Source organism: Clinocottus analis, unplaced genomic scaffold, assembly GCF_023055335.1.
Source record: "Clinocottus analis isolate CAN_PGR_092001 unplaced genomic scaffold, fCliAna1.0.p SCAF_2, whole genome shotgun sequence".
NCBI classification, from domain to species: Eukaryota; Metazoa; Chordata; class Actinopteri; order Perciformes; family Cottidae; genus Clinocottus; species Clinocottus analis.
The window spans coordinates 22,444,809-22,463,461 of record NW_027175931.1 but is presented as its reverse complement, the minus strand read 5'-3'; the positions used below and the strand labels follow the sequence as shown (position 1 = coordinate 22,463,461).

At 42.9% G+C, this 18,653-nt stretch overlaps 1 protein-coding gene across 1 annotated transcript in view; it reads right to left on the bottom strand.

Moving 5' to 3' along the window:
• maml2 (mastermind like transcriptional coactivator 2) overlaps positions 1 to 17,046 on the bottom strand; it is a 34,655-nt gene extending 17,609 nt beyond the window's left edge. Inside the window, exon 1 of the mRNA XM_068585803.1 lies at positions 15,731 to 17,046. Coding sequence (XP_068441904.1) covers positions 15,731 to 16,141 — 411 coding nt within the window. The 5' untranslated portion in view covers positions 16,142 to 17,046. The remainder of the gene's footprint in view (positions 1 to 15,730) is intronic.
• Between the last annotated feature and the right edge of the window lie 1,607 nt (positions 17,047 to 18,653).

The following is an 18,653-nucleotide window of genomic DNA, read 5'->3' as shown; positions in this document are numbered from 1 at the left end:
AAGGGACTGCTGCAGCTAGAAAGTAAGAAGAGAAAATAAATGAGTGGGAAGCTTTGTTTGACTCCCACTCCTATCAGTGCTGACATTCCAAATAAGGTCTGTGCAGACCGGTGCTGGCAGAGACGGACACAGAAAACACTGCAAAGCTCTCAGACTCCAACCAAGGAAAAAAAGTGTGTGCAGTGGGGGTTAGGAGAGGGGGGGGAGCATTGGGGATCATGGTGCAGAAAAAAAAAATGTGATCTCTAAAAATGTATCATCAGCCTGACATTTCCCAGAAGGACAAAAACAAAACATGACATGAAACTGATATATGTTAGATATTAGTAAGATATCAACATCCATGAAACACAAACAACTCAGTTAAATTCAAAACTGTTGGCCTTGATTCTGGATCGCTGGAGCCTAAAAAACAACTGGTCTGCAAACTGTTGAGACTGGCGAAAAGTCTTTTGGATCCAGTGTGGCTACCACAAAAAAATGAAACATAATGAATAGCCGCACCAGATACCTTCGCACACTGCTGGCCAAATGTTGGGATGAGGTAATATGTTTCATCAGGTTTGAATCATACAGTCCGCTACCTGCATATGTTGAATTCATTTTCACTAGATTTATAGCAGGACGACGTTAAACAAACAAGCTCTAATGAACCCATTTTACGTTTCATTCCCAGCACCAAGCACACAAACAAAGTTGACTATTATTTTGTGGAGGTGGAGACCAAAACAGAGCTAAAAGAAGAGGAAATATTAGACTTAAAATGACGCTCTGGCCAGAGGAATGCCTCCAAATGTATGTTATTATTTCAACTGAATGTGTAAAAAGGCTACTGTTAGTTAACACATTAGTCACTTGGTGATAATATGTGATGACTTTGTCAGTTCTGCCCGCTCGTGGTCAAAAAAAATTTCAGCATTTTGTTTGAAAAAGGCAAGAGAAGTCTTTTCTACTGGCGGCCCAATTTGAAATTTGGTCGAAAACAAGGTCAAACGCTGATTCCCCTGTACATGTAGAATACAAAAAAAGGCATTTAATTCCAAGGGTTGCCTTAAATTGCCATCCCATAGAGCCCTGCCGGTATGAGCTCACCACTGTCTCTTCCAGTGGCAGCGGGAGTTAAAGGCGGCAACGTCTCCCAGCAAGTTTCTACCTGCAGCCGGCTCTCGTCTTTGTGTAAGTGGGCCTTGTGACTCAACGCTTTAGGTCTTTTTACATGTCGCAGCTGGTGAGAGAGAGACAAAGCTCTCAGGTAATCTGTCCAAGTGGAAAAAAACAACTTTCCCATGATGTGCTCATTCATGGCTGAGGGAAACACTAAGCTACTGTTGTGATTTCCACCTGATTAAGAGGATTTGTGCTGATAAAGACACTTGCGGCAAGAAATGATCCCCTAAGCCTCCCATCTCAACCAGAAATAGTCCATTGCAATTAAAAACAGGTCCCCTGTACCAACGGTGGCATCTGGTCAAGTAAACACACAGTTAGAAATAGTGTTGCTGATGGTGTTCATTTGTCACTAGTTCAACAGTTTTAAATACAGCCATTGAAGGAATCCTTCATTAAATTAGAACTCATCGCTTTACTTCAAGAGCAACTTGGTCAACCTGAACACATATTGAAGTCACTTGTGTGTATGCTTAGTTACACACAACTTAATGGACAGTGAACTTTGAAACCACAGCAAAGAAAACTGCTGAGACAAGAGGTTCACATCCATGTGGCTATCGTCACAGCGACTGCTAAAGAGGGAAGCACAGATTCCAGTCATGCTCCCTCCGCCCGGCCTGCAGAACAACAACAACCTAACCGGACAGAGGCTGTCGCGAAAGATAAACTGACAGACTGCTGTGATGGTACAAGTTGGAGAAATGGGATTGGGAAGTAGAAACACAAATTAATCAATCGCTCACTTCCAGTTCTCCAGCTCATGTAATGTCGTCACTGGAAGCTCAGCAGGTTACAGTGTATTATTTTAGAATAAAATGCAGCATTGTATGAGTAACCTCAGTCTGCCGTTACTGTTTTAACAAAAAATACAAATCTCCCTTTAGTGTCTATATGAGTATTCATCATTACAGTATACATAATACTGTCGCAATAAATTACACCCTAGTAGGTCAAGGTTGCACATATCAAACCATCTGCATTTCCATCCCTGCAAATTATGATATTTGGTCTAGGTGGAAGAGATTATCCCGCTTGCTTGTGTGGATTTCACAGCTCAACTGGCAAGGCGTCTCTTCACTGACGAGACAGCTGTTTCTCTCTCCCCCCCACCACCCCTCGCTTTGACTACTTCAAGCAAAACAGATGAGCTTGGTGATTCAAACTCAGCCTAGGCAGCATAATAGAGGGGAAAATTCCCTCTCACCAGGGGAATGAATTCACCAGGAATGACAATGAGGACAAGCGCTGATAAACATCAAGTGTCAGTATTTTAGTCAGTGCTTTGAAAAGTTGTTCTGGTATAATGTTCCAACTATTGGAAAGAGTAAATACTAAATACATTGAAATACTGTATATTCTCTAGGGCAGTGTTCCATTTACATTAACATTTAAAAAGGCCACTTGTTTCCATATAAATAAACAAAAAAATCTTTGTTGTTAGGTGGACACATACTGTATTTCCGGTAATTTGACTGAAACAAGGACAAACAGGGTTATTGATGTAAAGCACATGATACCACGCTTATCTCATGGCAGGGCCACAAGACCAGTTTAAGACCTGCAGATATAGCACTGAGACACAGAAAAGCTCTAAATGGTGCATGTATTCAGAATGAAACACCATAGTTTGCATGTAAGGGGCAACATCATGAGCTGGATATTGGATATGGATATTGTGCTTTGCACTCAGCCTCGCTGCCAACGTGTCCCCAGTGGCTAACCCTGGCTCTGCAACATAAAAATCCCCTGTGGTCCAAAATTGTTTTCTTTTCTTTTTTACACATGTATTAACTCAACAAGGCCAATTATTCTGAAGGTTTCATATTTGCACAACTTCATCTAAATTGCTACTGCCATTCCCATCCCTTTCCTTCCGACACACCAAAGCACGCCCCCTTGAGGAGAATCTGCATCCTGCTTTCTGTGAAAGAGTTACAAGCCAGTTCCATGAGGTACTACCAATGTTATATTACTTATTAACATATTGTCCAGATCTCCTATAAGTGCTTGTATTTTCATGTTATTTTGTCTCAACAAAATAACGAAATTAGATTCCCTGATTGGTATACAAATTTATATTTAGTGATAAGACTGATGTTCCAAATTTTTTGACAACCAGTATATAGCTCATCTAGTAGCTTTCATTGTTACAGGACACTGTGTACAGAACATATTCCACAGTACATGGTGGAAACTCATTTTGCTCTTCAAGGACACCCCCCATCCCACTCCCTACGCAATCTGTCAAGGGAAGTGAACAAGGACGTGAAGTTAGGAAACTGAGTGGGCTTCGATTAATGTATCACATTTGACCATGTCCGTGTGAAGCCGAACCACAGAGCGCAGCATAGGTTGTGGCAGAAAGAGGCTGGCTTTGTTGCCGGATGTGGGGAAAAAAACATCCAATAGACTCTAAAAAAAGCACAGGAAGGAAACTGGGGGTGGGGTGGCAGCGAGTAGCAATGGGGGTGTGGTGGTGGAGAGTGGGAGTGAGGAAGGAATGCTCTCTTCACTCGCTTTCTCCCTCTTGTTATCAGGCATACGCACACACACAATAACCCCACTTTCTCACTAACGGCTATGAAAAGAATGCAGCATCTCAGGTTTTCTCTGCAAGCAGAGGGGCAGAAGAATGAACCTCTACTTGCTTAATGATCGTCTGCCATCAATTCTAAATAACAAGTCGACCCAAACTAATTTAATGGGGTCCTATTACAGGGGCCGTTCCCTCCGGCTACGGACTTGCATCGGGTGATTCATTGTTTTTTAGGTATCTCAGCTGATACAGTAAGAAATTGATTGATGGAGAACAGTTAAATAATTCACTGATTTACGACCATTGGAAGGCCCCACTTGACACCTGACACATACCCCCCCTGCTCGTGTCAGATATATTCCGATATGGTGCCAGTTTGTTTTAAGGGTCCACTTAGCATGTTTAATCAAAGTCGATGTTGGTGTGTGGAGCACTCATGCTCTGGGTCGCAGGTCGACTAAGAGACTACACATATGATCTGCTCTTGCCCCAACGTGGCTACAATCGGTTGTTATATTCTAAAGGCTTATTCAAAACATAATGCCACATTTGGATTTACTCAACAAGGCGGCTTAAAAGCAGCTCCTGTGCAGTAATTATAGGATTCACCTCCTTAATTGCTTTAAGACGAATTCTCATCTTCTGGAGGCAACATTCACCACCTGACTCTAGCAGATGGATTGAATATACAATTGTACTTTTTAAGAATGGAGAATTCATATTTTTTTAACTGATATATTTTTTTTTTCTAAGTAAAAGGGGCACAACCAACAATTAAAAGAGAATTAGGAAGACGTGATATAATCCACTGGGAGCATAAAGATGCCTTTCACAGAGAGGAAGAAGGTGAATATGAAAGGCCTTATGAAGATAGGAATCACCTCCCTGAACTTCCCTTTAATAATATGGCTATTTCTCTTGAAGATGAAATACACACAATAACCATAGAAAAACGCTGTTACGTAATCCAGCACAACACCACAGTGCCTGATTCTTAAACTTCAGGATCACAGTCACCGAGCTGCCATGAATGTTCGGAAAATTACACAGCTTGAAGTCAAGATGATGGTTACAGCCATGTTTACACAACTTAAACAATTTGTCTGACACGAAGGACAAACTTAAACTAAAACTCAGAAGGCAAACATGTTCCCTCATTCATCAGTCAGGCGAGACGCTGGTGCTGCCTGCTACACAGATCTCCGTGTGAGAGTCCATGTTTCTGCTCATTACCCCTTCACATAATCCTTTCATAGTAGGAACACAGATTTCTCTCACTTGTCACGCAAAGATAACACAGCGTTGACTTTGTATAGCATTATGCACGCTTCATCACAGGTTTAAATCAGCTGTTGGCCTCATTTAAATTAGGGGGGAGGGGCAAACAAAATCCCGCTCTATCTGCAGGTAAAAATTCATTCAATAACCATGTTTAACTACTGTACACCATGTGTTTGATACTAGAACAAATAGCATGTTACTGGCAGCCATGTCATGAGGATCAAAGCAGAATCCTCAAATCAGTAAGAAGACAGCTCTCCAATATATGCCAGACTACATAGAGGCTGGAATTGGTCTAAAACATTCAGCAAACCATGCAGCCCCTCTGTCGCTGAAGGCCTGCTTCCTGTTAAACCCACGGCGTGGATGACTCGACGGGGTGGATGAAGACCAGAGATCGTCCCTGGGTTTCACCCCGCGGAAATCTGGATTCAACAGCAGCGCCTGTGTACCTCAAGGTAAGGTGGAGAGAGAGAGAGCAGGCGCCACGAGCATAACTCAGCACCGTGACACCTCACCACAGCAGAGCACTAACACAAACATTCCAGCTGCCACTTCCCAGCCTTATTGGCAGAGCTGAGGCAGGAAACAAGACCATCTATGTTCCCCCCACTAGACCCGGATCTGATGCTGGAGACAGGCGGTTTCTAGCAGTCTAAAACATTTGAGCTACAGGATTTGACAGCTGTGGGATTTTGAAGGCTGATACCTATATGTTTTGGGCAGCAGGTATTTTCTAAATTCATATCTGACAATGTAAATGTGCCCAAAATGACAAAATTCCCTCCGTTTTTTTCCACTCAGAAGGGTGAGGCAGTCTGTCAAATTGCAACTATGAAGAGTAAATTCCAGTTTATTCCAGTGAATATGTCTGATAACATATTGGTTTCAGTAGTATGGTAATCATTGGGATCGCAGAAGCCTGAGGGGCCAAAAAACGAGCGGTCAAGTGATCAGACAAAAGTGAATGCACCCCTATTGTTGTTAGTAACCCCTTGTTGCATTGGAAAACTGTGGGTGCACGGTAGGTCACAGTTAAATTGTAATGGATGTTTACAACTGACAGTTTGGAGAACAAAGTTTTCCTTTGTTTTCTCTTCTGAATAAAGTCTGTCAGCCTGATGTCTGAACACTCGTATTTCTTTCCCAGCCCGATTTCTTTTTTAGCAACTCCCAGATATCAGCAATTATCTAGGAGACTACAATATTCTCCAAAACCACAGTAGAAGCAAAGGCTAAAACTATGAAAATAAAAAATTCATAAAAAGGAAAGATCCTTTCCACAAGGCAGGGCGAGGCGGGGGTGCCATCCACGACGCTCCTGGAGAAAATCCCCCCACACCGCTCTGCAATGATTTAACGAGGCAGCTGTCGAAAAAGAAGTCTGAATCTCTATCAAGCTGGCAATTCTAAAATAATCCAATATTGAATAAAACTCCAACATAAGCTCTGTGGGTTTGATTCCAATTCAAATGTTCATGTTAGAAGGCAGGACAGCATTCAACTTTGCCACATATCCTTATTGTCCCTGCTGAGACAAAGAAAGGGTGTATGCATATTAAAGGCTTTCTTCAGAGGAAAAAAGAAGATGACGGGAAAAAAAGAAAGAAGGAGATGTCAAAGACTAGAGCCAGAGGAACGGTAACAATGTTTACTGGAGCGGAATTCTTCTATTAGTTCCTGACATTCATTTCTCAAACAATGTCATCAGCATCGTTTCAGACGTACAAATACGGTTTGTCAACAGCGGTCGTGACTTTCGCCTTGTATATTCCACAACTATAATATTCCCAACCAAGGACAACTGTAGCAAAGAAACGAAACATTACCACTATGCAAATGGCGTTGAACTATGACTTGGACCCCAGAAAAACAGGAGCGGGGAGGGAGGGAAGAGAAGAAAAAGTGAATGCTTGTGCCTCTTTTCAGCACTCTGCAACTCTGGAGCCTGGGAACACCACAGCTTGGCCAGCCTCTGAGAAATATCCTGAGCTGTAATGTAAACATGTCTGAACTCTGATCTAGCATGGCCCTCCCCTCCCCACTTCCAGTTTAACCCGGAATTTTGTGCAAAGGGGTTTTGCCAGTGACATCAGGAGCCCACTTTCTCATTTCCTGAGCGGGGTAATGACCCTGGGGAGAATAGGCTGTTTGAAGTCCCACAAAGAAAGCTGCTTTGCTCTGAACCCAATTGTTCCTCAGCGGAGGAATGGAGATGGCTGCTCACACTCGGCTCGGAATGGTTTTTGTCCGACAAGTAAATCTTGTTGCGAACCAGTAAAAGCAGGGCTGCAGTGAAGAATTACAGCGAGGTGAAGGTGAAGACGCTATGTTAACGTGGCAACACGTCCCTACACCCAGTGCTCTGATATTCAGATCTGTTTACAACAAGTCCAGGAAACTCTGACATATCAGGTAGCTGATCGCCAGGTAAGTGTGAGAACAGTCATAGATACGGTCTTGTTTATATCGACATCACACAACAGTCAGCGCTAAAACTAAACCCTCCACAGACATCAAGTCGGTGCACAAACTGAATGCAGAATATATGAATACCGCTTTTATTTCATTTTGCATTCAACTTGTCCCCTCAAGTCAGCTTGCATGCACCGCACATAAAATACACCTGAACCTGCTTGTTCCCACAGGGTTCCAGTTTCAGAGCAGGGTAGCAAAGTACTTGTGGAAAGACACTCCTAGGCACTACCCTAAACCCCTTCAACCCCCCTCCTTTTCCCTTTTCCCCCCCTCGCACTCACACATGCACACCCACCCACACACACACACACACACACACACAAAATCCTGCCCTCCCTTCAATTAAGTCAAGCAGGAAAAACCTGACAAACCTCAAAGAGCTCTCTCAGCAGAAGAAATCGCATCAGGCATGAGCGGCTACCTCCACAAGGCCCCTCTGAAGATATGGATGTACATAAACATGGGCCTTTCTTGCTAAGTGGTTGCCCCCGAGCTTAACATATATGTTATGTCGAAATTCCAGATGATGAAAACCCATGAATTAAAAAAAACAAAAAAACATGTTACCTCAGTCAAATGGATTAAATAGCTGGGATGAAGCACTAATATATTGGTACTCCAAAACATTCCCTGCTGATTTCGGTGGTCGCAGATGAGAGTCTGTGTCTCGAGGTCCACATATTGCTTGAAATTCAAACAAAGTGCCGGCAACAACGGAAAGCATGCTGAAAGCACAAATCAACAACAAAGGGATACAGTGGGGACTCTCTAATCCAGCCCCCTTGGGAATGGAGGTATTTCAACCCAGCCAAATGTTCACTGGGATGTAATACTGAATAGTGGGGTAATTCATATTCAAAACATGAAACGAGTATCCACGCAGTCACAAGAGTCTACTGCACAGTTTAATTTGCAGTTAGACTGCAAGGAAATTTAAACAATTGTACACCCTCTTTGGAACTTGATTTCATATTAGGTGAGTGTAGATAGCAGGTTAGAGTATTAGATAAATACCATAAGGCTCCAAGTAGCTTGTATTTTTTCATAAACCCATCTGTAGATTTTGTTTTCAATTAAATGAGCAGTTCAGGGGGTCTATTCACAGAAATGAAATATAATATTCATAATTATGTTTTCCTTGGTGTATAATCATGTGAAACTAAGAATTGGTGTGTTTTTCTTTGCCGAGAATGATGACGATAACTCATATCTGCGTAGGAAGCAGATTCTCTTTCGCGTAGGGGTATTCAGTTAGTTGAAATCTGTAAACTAAATTAATTAATCAATTTGTGATACAAATGTCAGAAAGTACTTAAAAATGTCCGTCACAGTTTCCAAGAGACGGCGTCCTAAAATAGTTTTTTTTTTTTTTTAAAACAGTCGAAAACATTCCATTTACATTAACAGCCCACTGAGAATAGCAGCACATTTTCTCATTTGTGGAGATGAAACCATACAAATGTTTTGTATACATTTGCTTGATAAATGACTTGATCAGTTATTCAAATTGCTGCAGATAATTGTTCTATTGATCAACTATACGATTTATTTAATGAAAGTTATCAGCACAAGACACGTCACATTATTCTTGCTCTTTTAATCATGTGAGAATAAACAATGCCAAACTCACATTCATGACCCGTTATGCTTTACTGCCCTGGGTGTATATTAGCCGAGTGGACAGAAAAACAACACAACCTGCACCACCGGGGAGGAGATGTTGCAAGGTTGATGCTGATGCTGTGTTTTCTCCAACGTTAACGCTGTGTCTCAAGGTAAAGCTGTTACCTTGCAAGCTCTGCTAGAGGCCGCGGACCTCAGCCAAGGACTTCAACCAGATGTCTGTGGAGGAAAGGCTTTTAACCCGAGACGGGCAGCCGTTCCACTACGACTACGGGCTAAATTTACCCTAAAGACCGGGCTGTTATATACAGCAGCAGAGCAGACCTGGCCCACCTGGGCTCTCAGACAGGCCTGTGTTCCTCTGAGCATGTACACACTTATATTGTATCAGCCCTTGAAGACTGAGGATGAGACGGGTCTGCTACATGATTTCGGCATCCCTCTTCAAAGACAGATACAGCCTTCCCATAGGCTGCTGAATAAAACATAAGGCGTGTGTGGCAGGGTGGGTTCGGTGTGTGTGTGTGTGTGTGTGTGTGTGTGTGTGTGAGATGGGTTGTTGAGTGGGGGAGTGGGAGTTTTTTTTCTTTTTTTTTTAAAGACACCTACTAGACATACTGTAGAACAGATGATCCATGGATGCCTTTGATTTGTCACATCCTCACTGCCCTGCTGGGTGTCAGGAAGCTTTTGTCTTCCCCCAACTCATATGTTTCTCTTTGTTTTCTTATTGTGTTTTTTTCTTCCCCCCTAGGTTTTTTTGGAAGCATGGAACTTGCTCACAAAATCTAAATTAGTCCAGAAAAAGACTGAAAGTGTGCTCATTTCAGGAGGGGAAGGCGATGCAAATCTTGCCAGGTACAGAGATGTCCCAGATTCACTGAGCGGCGCTCCTGCACGGTACTGCTACTTCTGCACGACACCACATTTGCTGAGCCTCGGCTGTTTAAGACAAATTATAGCAAATATACCTTTTGTTCTTTCTACACAGATGACACTAAATGCATCATCCAGTTAGAATATGACAATTCTTTTATGAAAACTATCAACTTACATTGATTTCTTTTATCAGAATAGTCACAAAGTAGTGCAGTTTGCACAAAAAGGTAGTAAAGGAACCTTTATTCTTATAACAGCATAATCAATAACTCCACATTACTCAACCTTTACTGACATTTAATTGTTCTCCATCATTCACTGATATAACTGAGCTCATGAAACATTTGACTGTGCATAATGTCTCAAAGGTCTTTTCTGGGAAAATCCACTGGTGCACAGGAAGTGATACATGTTTTCTGGCATTAACAACACTTTGGACGTTTGGAACTAGGTTACCATTGGCTGGACGGACAAGGAAGAGACAGCCACTACTGCTTAGCACAAAAGAGGCCCTTAAAATGGAAAAAAAAAAATTAAAAATCTATTGGATAATCCACTTAAAGTTTCATTTTCTGGCACCGCCATAGGACTAATGATTTGTCGAAGGTCCTGACTTATGCCATCATGACACTGGATAATATTAAAAACTGCAACTTATCAGATTGCAAATTCAGTGTCTATAATATATTTAGTGAACAGTCGATAACTCAAAAGGGATGGAAAAATAAAGCTCCTCTGAGAAATGACATTCATCAGTAAACTTTGTTTGTCCGGCTTGGCGACCAAATGAGAAGCTTGGTGAAGCCGGCGGCGCTCTCCCTGGAGGACATAGCAATCACGGCCGCCGCATCTATGTGTTAGTTGTTGAGAACACATGTATGCTGATGTTATCATAAAACTCTGTTTACCGCGGAATAGGCACGTTCATTTTATGCGCAATTTAGCCAGAAGATGATACCGTGGCCATTAACCAAGTCAGAATCAACACACTGTCCAAACAACGGCCATCCAGAGGCAGCAATTTCCTGGAAACGGACGAGGCACAGCATTTGTTTTGTGTGCCATACTAACCTACGACTTCCCCCTTCCTCAAAGACAAGCTGTGCTCGCGCAGATCTAGTTGGTGCTAAAAGTTTACGAACTGCCATAGGATATGACTGTGGAATGTCCAGAACATGATGTTACATGGTCCTCACTTTTATTACACCAGTCAGTAAATCTGGCTGATGCGAATCAGTTAAAAAGCCGGCGTCACGTGTCCTTGAGCAACACGTAATGATGATCCCTGCTGTTTGTGGTGTCGATCAGAAGACACAACACAGAACTGTATGGAGGGAGTAATCATAATATTATTCAACTGGGAAAAATATTACTGCCTGAAATTAATCTAGCAAGTGAGTATAAAATAACTATTTAGTCAGCAAATAACTCCTAACTCCAATCACATGCCATCATGTACTTTGCTCTCATGTCAGATGGCATCATTTTGTCAAAAGAAATCTATGGTGGATTATTAATGGAGGATGATGTATCTAAACAGTGTGTAAAATTACTGAAAAGTCCACAAATCTGACAAGTTTGCAGCATTTGCATTAAGAAGTATTCTATTATTACAGTATGTGAAACTGTCCAAAAACACATTGTTTTATAACATTATCACACAGACAATATTGTGGATATTTTTTTGGTTCAAAAAAATGACCAAATTTAGATGACAGGACATTTTCAATACATATTGCACACCTCCAAAATGCACTATGCATCAATAGAATTGGATTTGTGTCTAAACTCTATCTTGGAATGAGCACTAATCCCAAATAGAAGGAGGAGATTAACAGATGGCTTTACTACAGTATATGAAGGCCTATCTTAACGTCTTTTAATCAGAGCTCTATGAGCTGCACGACTCATCTCACAGCTACAGTCTATACAAAAGGGACAAGCTTAATCACATCAGGCTTACAGAGTAGCCATGCTGTCAATAAAACAGCACCCACGGCGATTCCAGTCCTCACTAAAAGGGTGGGACTTAAAGTAATTCAGCATCCAGACCAACTGACAGCCAGCCACCCTGGAAATAAAAGAAAAAAACTTTCACCTTCCCATGGCAACATGGGAGTGATCTGTGGGATGAACGTGGATCCCTGCTTCATCCACGGGGCCGGGTAAAGATGTGGGCTTCACTGTGGGTGGCCCCCATAGACCTGGGCTAATTGTTTCACATCTCAGCTCGAGCCAGGCTGGGAGCAGACCACCGGCAGCTCTGATTCAGGCAGTTCAACAGCCAAAGAGGGTATGCCAGGAAGCACTTACAGTGCCCACCCCACCCCACCCTCACACACACTCTTCATCCATCATACATGACCACGAGAGGGTAACAAGGCATTTCTTCTCCTCCGTGCTATTGGAGCGGGCTGTCAATACGCTGGTCTGATCCACTGAATCAAGAGGCGTGACTGTTCAGTTTCATTGTCCTGTTGGCTGAACAACATGTACTTCAATTGTAAATACAAAAAGGGGGTCACACAAAAATTGGGCTGTACAGGATGCAACGCAATAAAAATAGGAATAAATCACATAATGGTTTACTAAATAAAGTGTCACTGCACATTTGTAACGAACAACCATTGCGTCGTGGTTTGCAATCTTCTCGGTTTGTGATCCACTCAGTGCCAGAACCTTTTTGTGGAGGTCGTGAACCCCGAGTTAGGAACATCTGATCTGTCAACAAAAGCACAAGCGGCTGCAGTTGCCAATGCTGACCTTTTGTACAGGATCCTGCAATTGTGCCAAACACATAAAGCTTGAAGAGTATTTGGGCACTGTGCCTTCTCGGGGCCGCTCACAGTAGATGGTGACAGGAAACATAAGGAGAGGGGAGAGGATTACAAAGGCAAAGTTATTTGGCCAGATTTGAAGCGGGGACATTGAGGGTTAAGCAAATTCTGTTTCAGACCACGAGATGACCAGAACGCCTTTGGAAAAAAAAAAAAAGTTGCTGCTCTACGATAGAGTAGACAACAGGCAAACACATCAGCATACAAAACACTTTCCCTACGAGCGCATGCTTCTCCAGGCCTATAGTTCTCAGATCTGTCACTAGAACAAGACCGGGTAATAACACACAACCCTCCCCGTGCACACACGGCTGTTAATCACCAGGCATCCCTCGCCTACTGCTTTTTCAAGGCCTGTTGGACTTTAAGTAAACACGTGCAGGAAATGTATTCAGTGGCTCCAAACATTTATACGGGGGCCTTGTGGTTCAAACGGATTCATGGCCAGTGCATCTTTCAAGAAGGTGCTTAGCGAGCCATTTTTTTAAAGGCCTGATAATAGGGCATGACAATGCGTGGCATGCAACACGCAGCAGGGCCGTGTCATTGTTTGTCATAGTTTGTGTACTCGTTGATGGGCAATAAAAGATGGCTGCCTGCATGCTGACCTGATGAAACGTAACGTCTGTACATTGTAATACGAGGCTAATGTTTAGCCAGCTCTATCCTGACTCAGTTAATGTGCCAAATGTATTCACTGATGCAGGTATGAAGAGAGAGATTGAAAAACTGTTTGTGGAAAGAAAAAAAACTAATCTATGAATCCATAAATATCCAAAAGGCTTGACGAGTTCACGCGGGCATTATGGGAAATCATTTTTCCTGAGTCGTCAGATAAGTAAGCTCTCGTCTTTCTTCTTCCCCATTTCTCCAATTTCATCTAAAAGAATATCCTTTGTTAATCTGGCCTCAATGAGCACCGTTGTTAAGTGCTGCTCACTCTGCGCTCCCAGCCAGTCATAATCCATTGTGTTGTTTGCCCCTCGCTTGGTGTACATTTCCAGCGCAAATTCCAATGTGAACAGTCAATAACATGCACAGATGTGGCCATTGTAGAAACCTTACTCTTTAATTCAGAAGAATGTAGTACGGTGAAGTACAACTGCACCCCAGGAACTATCTGAAATACAAGCCGTACTCCGTTTATAGCCAGAGATTTTATTTATTTATTTATTGAGATAGATAGATAGATAGATAGATAGATAGATAGATAAGTTTTTTTTAAGTAAAGTATTTAGTTGCAAATTATTTGGCTTGATTTGAATACATTCAAGAAATAATTCTGCTGTATTTATGCTGGAAAGAAGCTGTATAAATGTATTAAGAGGGATTTCTGCAATGGCTGCTGTTCTGCTTCACCCAATCATCACGAATTGTGAAAAACTTGTTAACCTCAGGGTTGACAAAAACATGTACGCCAGGATCTCATTTCCTCCTCACCATCTTGCTGCAGTCATCAGTTTTATGTAGAACACGCTACTCCAGAGTCAACATCAGTAAAAATGAAACAGCACATGATAATGATGTTCCCTGACCTCTTTTAGACAGTCAATATAATCCGTAATGTTGTGTCTTGCCTCCCATCATCATGTTTCAGGGCTGCATCTGACAGCATGAAAACTAAATATGTAGAAAGCCAGGGCACTAAACTGTGCTTTATATTAGCACCGTAAATCATGGAAAAAGCTTTTCTTGCATGTGAACATCGTGACATGTGGAGGCGATACTCTGCCCCGATTCCTGTGATGACAATGAATGAGCTGACGGAACATTCATTGTTGCCCCTTCTATGGCTTTACTGGAAAAACATTTTTTACATTGTTTATTTTTCCATCCAGCATCTCCAGCAAATCTAGAGCGGGAACATCTGCGAGCTCTCACCCTTTTGACATCATATTGAAACGCTGCTTGGGAAATTATTCATAGTCTGGATACTGTACTCCCTCATGTCCAATGAAAGAAAACAACAAAATAAATCTCCCATCTCACTGGCTGTGCCCTTAACAGGAAGTCAGTCCTATCAGCACCAGCAGGCGCACAGAACGCCCCGCTGTGGTCCTACCTTATGCCTGTGTTTCAGGGAGAGGATCCCACAAATATACTGTCCTTTATTCTCAATAACCTTTTCTCTGAAGATTCTCAAAATAAGGTCAAACAACACCCCCCACCCCCTTTTTTTCTTCTTTTTTTCTATAGAAACACTTTGAAAAACCCTGTTCAATGGCAGGTGGTGTACTCTCTTGAGCATGTAGGTAATGCACGCGACACAAAGCAAACTGACTTATCTGTACTGCACAATGAGGGAACGGCGCATATTAAATGGGTTAAAAAAAAGCCGCAGAAAGCGTCTGCATCCCTGTGTTTGGATCAGCTGCACACGAAGAGATACTGACATGGTTTGTGCTAAATGCCAAACATCCTCATGACCCCAAAAACAATTTCCCCTGAATGGATTGCGTCGCAAACCACTTCTGTGCTCCTGTACCGTCTCATCCACTTCAAGGCCCCCTTACCTGTACATTAGCAAGAGCAGGGACACAGAGTTTACTCCTCTTGTTTTAAGATGGTGTTGTGCCATTTGGTGTGGATGCGATTGTCCTATAAGGTTGGACAGAGCCTTAACGGTTTGTTCATTTAGGGTCACAGCTGTTTGATTCTGTAGCAATATCAACTCCAGCTCTCAGCTGACCGGCCGATTGACCCAAATGCTTGTAATGTCTCAGGGTTGGAGTTCTGAGTCCTGTTTGTTTGGAAAGAGCTTTAACTGTGTTCTTATCACAAGTAACAGCAGCCATATTGTCAACCAAAAAAAGCTAGATCACTATGATAAACGTATTCACCATGGTGTCATCCTCAAGCTTGATCAGCATCATTGATGAACATTCATTATCACCACCATCACCAACTGGGTCTCCCCAAAACTCACCGCTATACGCGTGGATATCTTCTGGTCGCCCTCAGCGCCCTTTAGCTCTCCGTTGGTCCTGCTGTACTCTGGAGGTTGCTGGTTCGATCCCCGGCCGCCCTTTGCCTTTCGGTTGCCGGGCCCTTGGTGGACTATGTTGAGCAGGTGGAGCGTGCTCTCGTGCTCCCGGTCCGAGCTCTCGGCCTGGCCCCTCTGGTAGCGGGTCTCGCAGGTGGAGTGGTGCCGCCGGCACAGCTCGATGCGGGCGCGCAAACGCTCCACGATGGCGCTGTGCAGCTGCGGGACCGCGGAGCCTCTGGAGGTGGTCGCCACCGGCCCGTTGCCGACCCCAGCGGGCATGGATCCCAAGCCGACCCCCAACATGGGTGCGAATGCCCCTGCAGCAGACTGAGCAGGGGTCGCTTCTCCCATGCCCGCAGGTGCCCGACAAGTTTGGAGAGACTGAGCTTGTAATGGACCACAGGACGAGCATGGAAGACGACCAGACGTGTGCACTCAGCTACGGTCCCATGTGGAAAGAAAAACACCACACTGCACGCACTAAGTCACTTGAGAGAATTACGACGGAGCCGAGGATATTTGACAAATTGCACAATTATCTCGTCAAACTGATAGGAATGTTACAGTGATGGGAGATTAAAAGACTGGCCTGTAAAGTAAGATAAGCTCAGTGTAAACTCACACAATGGCTCCACAGAGGAGGAAAAAAAAAAGTCCCAATGTTGCAGAATTGTATGAGTGATCGCGTCCTCTTGGCTTGGAATTAAAACTGGAATGATTTACAAACACGAAGAGCTCGTGTACTCACAGTGGGAAATGGATCCACTCCTTCTTAACGACTCGACCTCCGCTCGCGGATAAATTGCATTCTGTATTCAAACCTTTTGGATGATTCACAAGCACAGCACGCACAACTTCAGTCCCATCGGCGGGGAGATCCGCGCTACACTGCCATCCTACTTTATCTCAAATGTGATACACTTGTGAAATAGTCCGGGTGGAGGGAGAAGAAAAAGAAGAAGAAGAAGAAAAAGGAGGGAGACTGCAAAACAGTAGCATTCAAAGTGAGCGATCGGTCGCCAGAAGAGGAGAATCTACCGACGCACGACATTTACGAAACTTCCAAGACTCACGGCATTTCTGTTTGGATTCGAGTCCTTTCTCTCACGTTTTTCTCTGTCCACCCGGACGAGGAGGCTCTGGCGACAGATTACAAGTCGGAAAAGCACGCCGCCGAAACGCGCGGAGCCGTCGCATATACGCCGATTGAGATCCGTCTCAAGTAGTCCATTGACAAGCGTTTGTCCGTGTGGCGCACCGAGGCGAGAGCGGAACTACAATACACAGAGCCTCATTGTATGAGCATTCCTCCTCTGACATGATACACTCACGCGCACGTTGCGGGGTCCAAACGCACACTCTAGTGGAGCGAAGGAAGAACTGCCCCTGCAAGGCGCGCGGGGGCGCGCGGGACACAGAGGGTGCGCGTGCAGGTAGAAAGTAGCTGATGAAGCAGATGAGGCAGATTTAGGGTTATTTTTAAAATATTGCATTGTGAGGGAGTTTGAGATATATATATATATATATATATATATATATATATATATATATATATATATATATATATATATATATATATATATATATATATATATTTGTGTGTGTGTGTGTGCATGTTGGTAGGCGCCTTATATGTTTATGGATATATCAAAATAATCAAGTAGAATAAAACACAAACTCAGTGAGTTACACCGGATGTCCTCTTCAAATTAAAATAATATGAAATCATATGAACGTGTCAATTTGTTACACTCTAACGTTGAGGTACAGTTTTTATACTCTGATTACACCAGGATAATCCTACTGAAATTTTGAATCCGATTTTGAAAAAGTTAAAAACAAAATACAATGTTCTTTTAAAAAAAAAAAAAAATCGCAAGAGACGGCAGATTAAACAAACCAGAAAAAAAACTGAAAAGTGCATCAAACAGTAAATTGCCATGCAGTGCTAGTAAGACTTCAGTTAGAATAATATCAAGTTGTGGCTCAGTTGAACTTTCACTCGTCAGACTTGTCGCGTTACATCACTGGACACCACATACATTCACTAATACGCCCACATATGAACACATACAATCACATAACATCCTATAAAGACGAATTTTAACCCAAACAGATCGATCAAACTGTAATGAAGAAGCCAATGTACCAATTAAACCCGTTCTGGCTCCCAACATGTGTGTGTTTCAAACAGGATCATTTATTTCCTGGAAACTGGAGGCGGCTGTTCTGCCTGCAGTAAACTGCAAGCCCATTACTCCTTTGTGTTCATCAATAGCTAAAAGCTGGAGAACGTTAAGATTACTTAGCACCTTTTCAAATTGGATGAGGGTCAAAGGGCATTTTGCTGTACTGCTGGTTTAAGTGAAGGGTCATGTGGCTGCAGACTTACCCTGAACACTTAGACGAAGACTTTGTACTGGATGCCAGCACACTAAGGTTAAATAACAACCAATCACACCGACACTCACAGAGACAGGATGCATGTTTTTGTGAAGCAGAAGGAAACTGAAGGCCTCAGAGGAAAACCACACAAACGTGGGGCGAACACAAAAAGCCCACACAGAAAGAGGACAGCAAAGCCGTGACACACCTTAACTGGCCCTCTTGCTACTGAAGAAACCTGGTAGGGACAAAACATCAGGTTTTAATTTGATTTTAGTCGTTGGGGATCACCGCCTTCTTCATTTTAGTAAAGTCAAAATATTAACAATATATTGTTGTTATGAATTCATGGAGATTACAATAGGCATTGACAGCCTGCAGCAACTACTTAAAAACACCTGGGATACACTATACTATAGCTCACCCCAGGTAAAATTTGCAATATACAGGCAGTCAGTAAGCATTATATTCCTGTGAC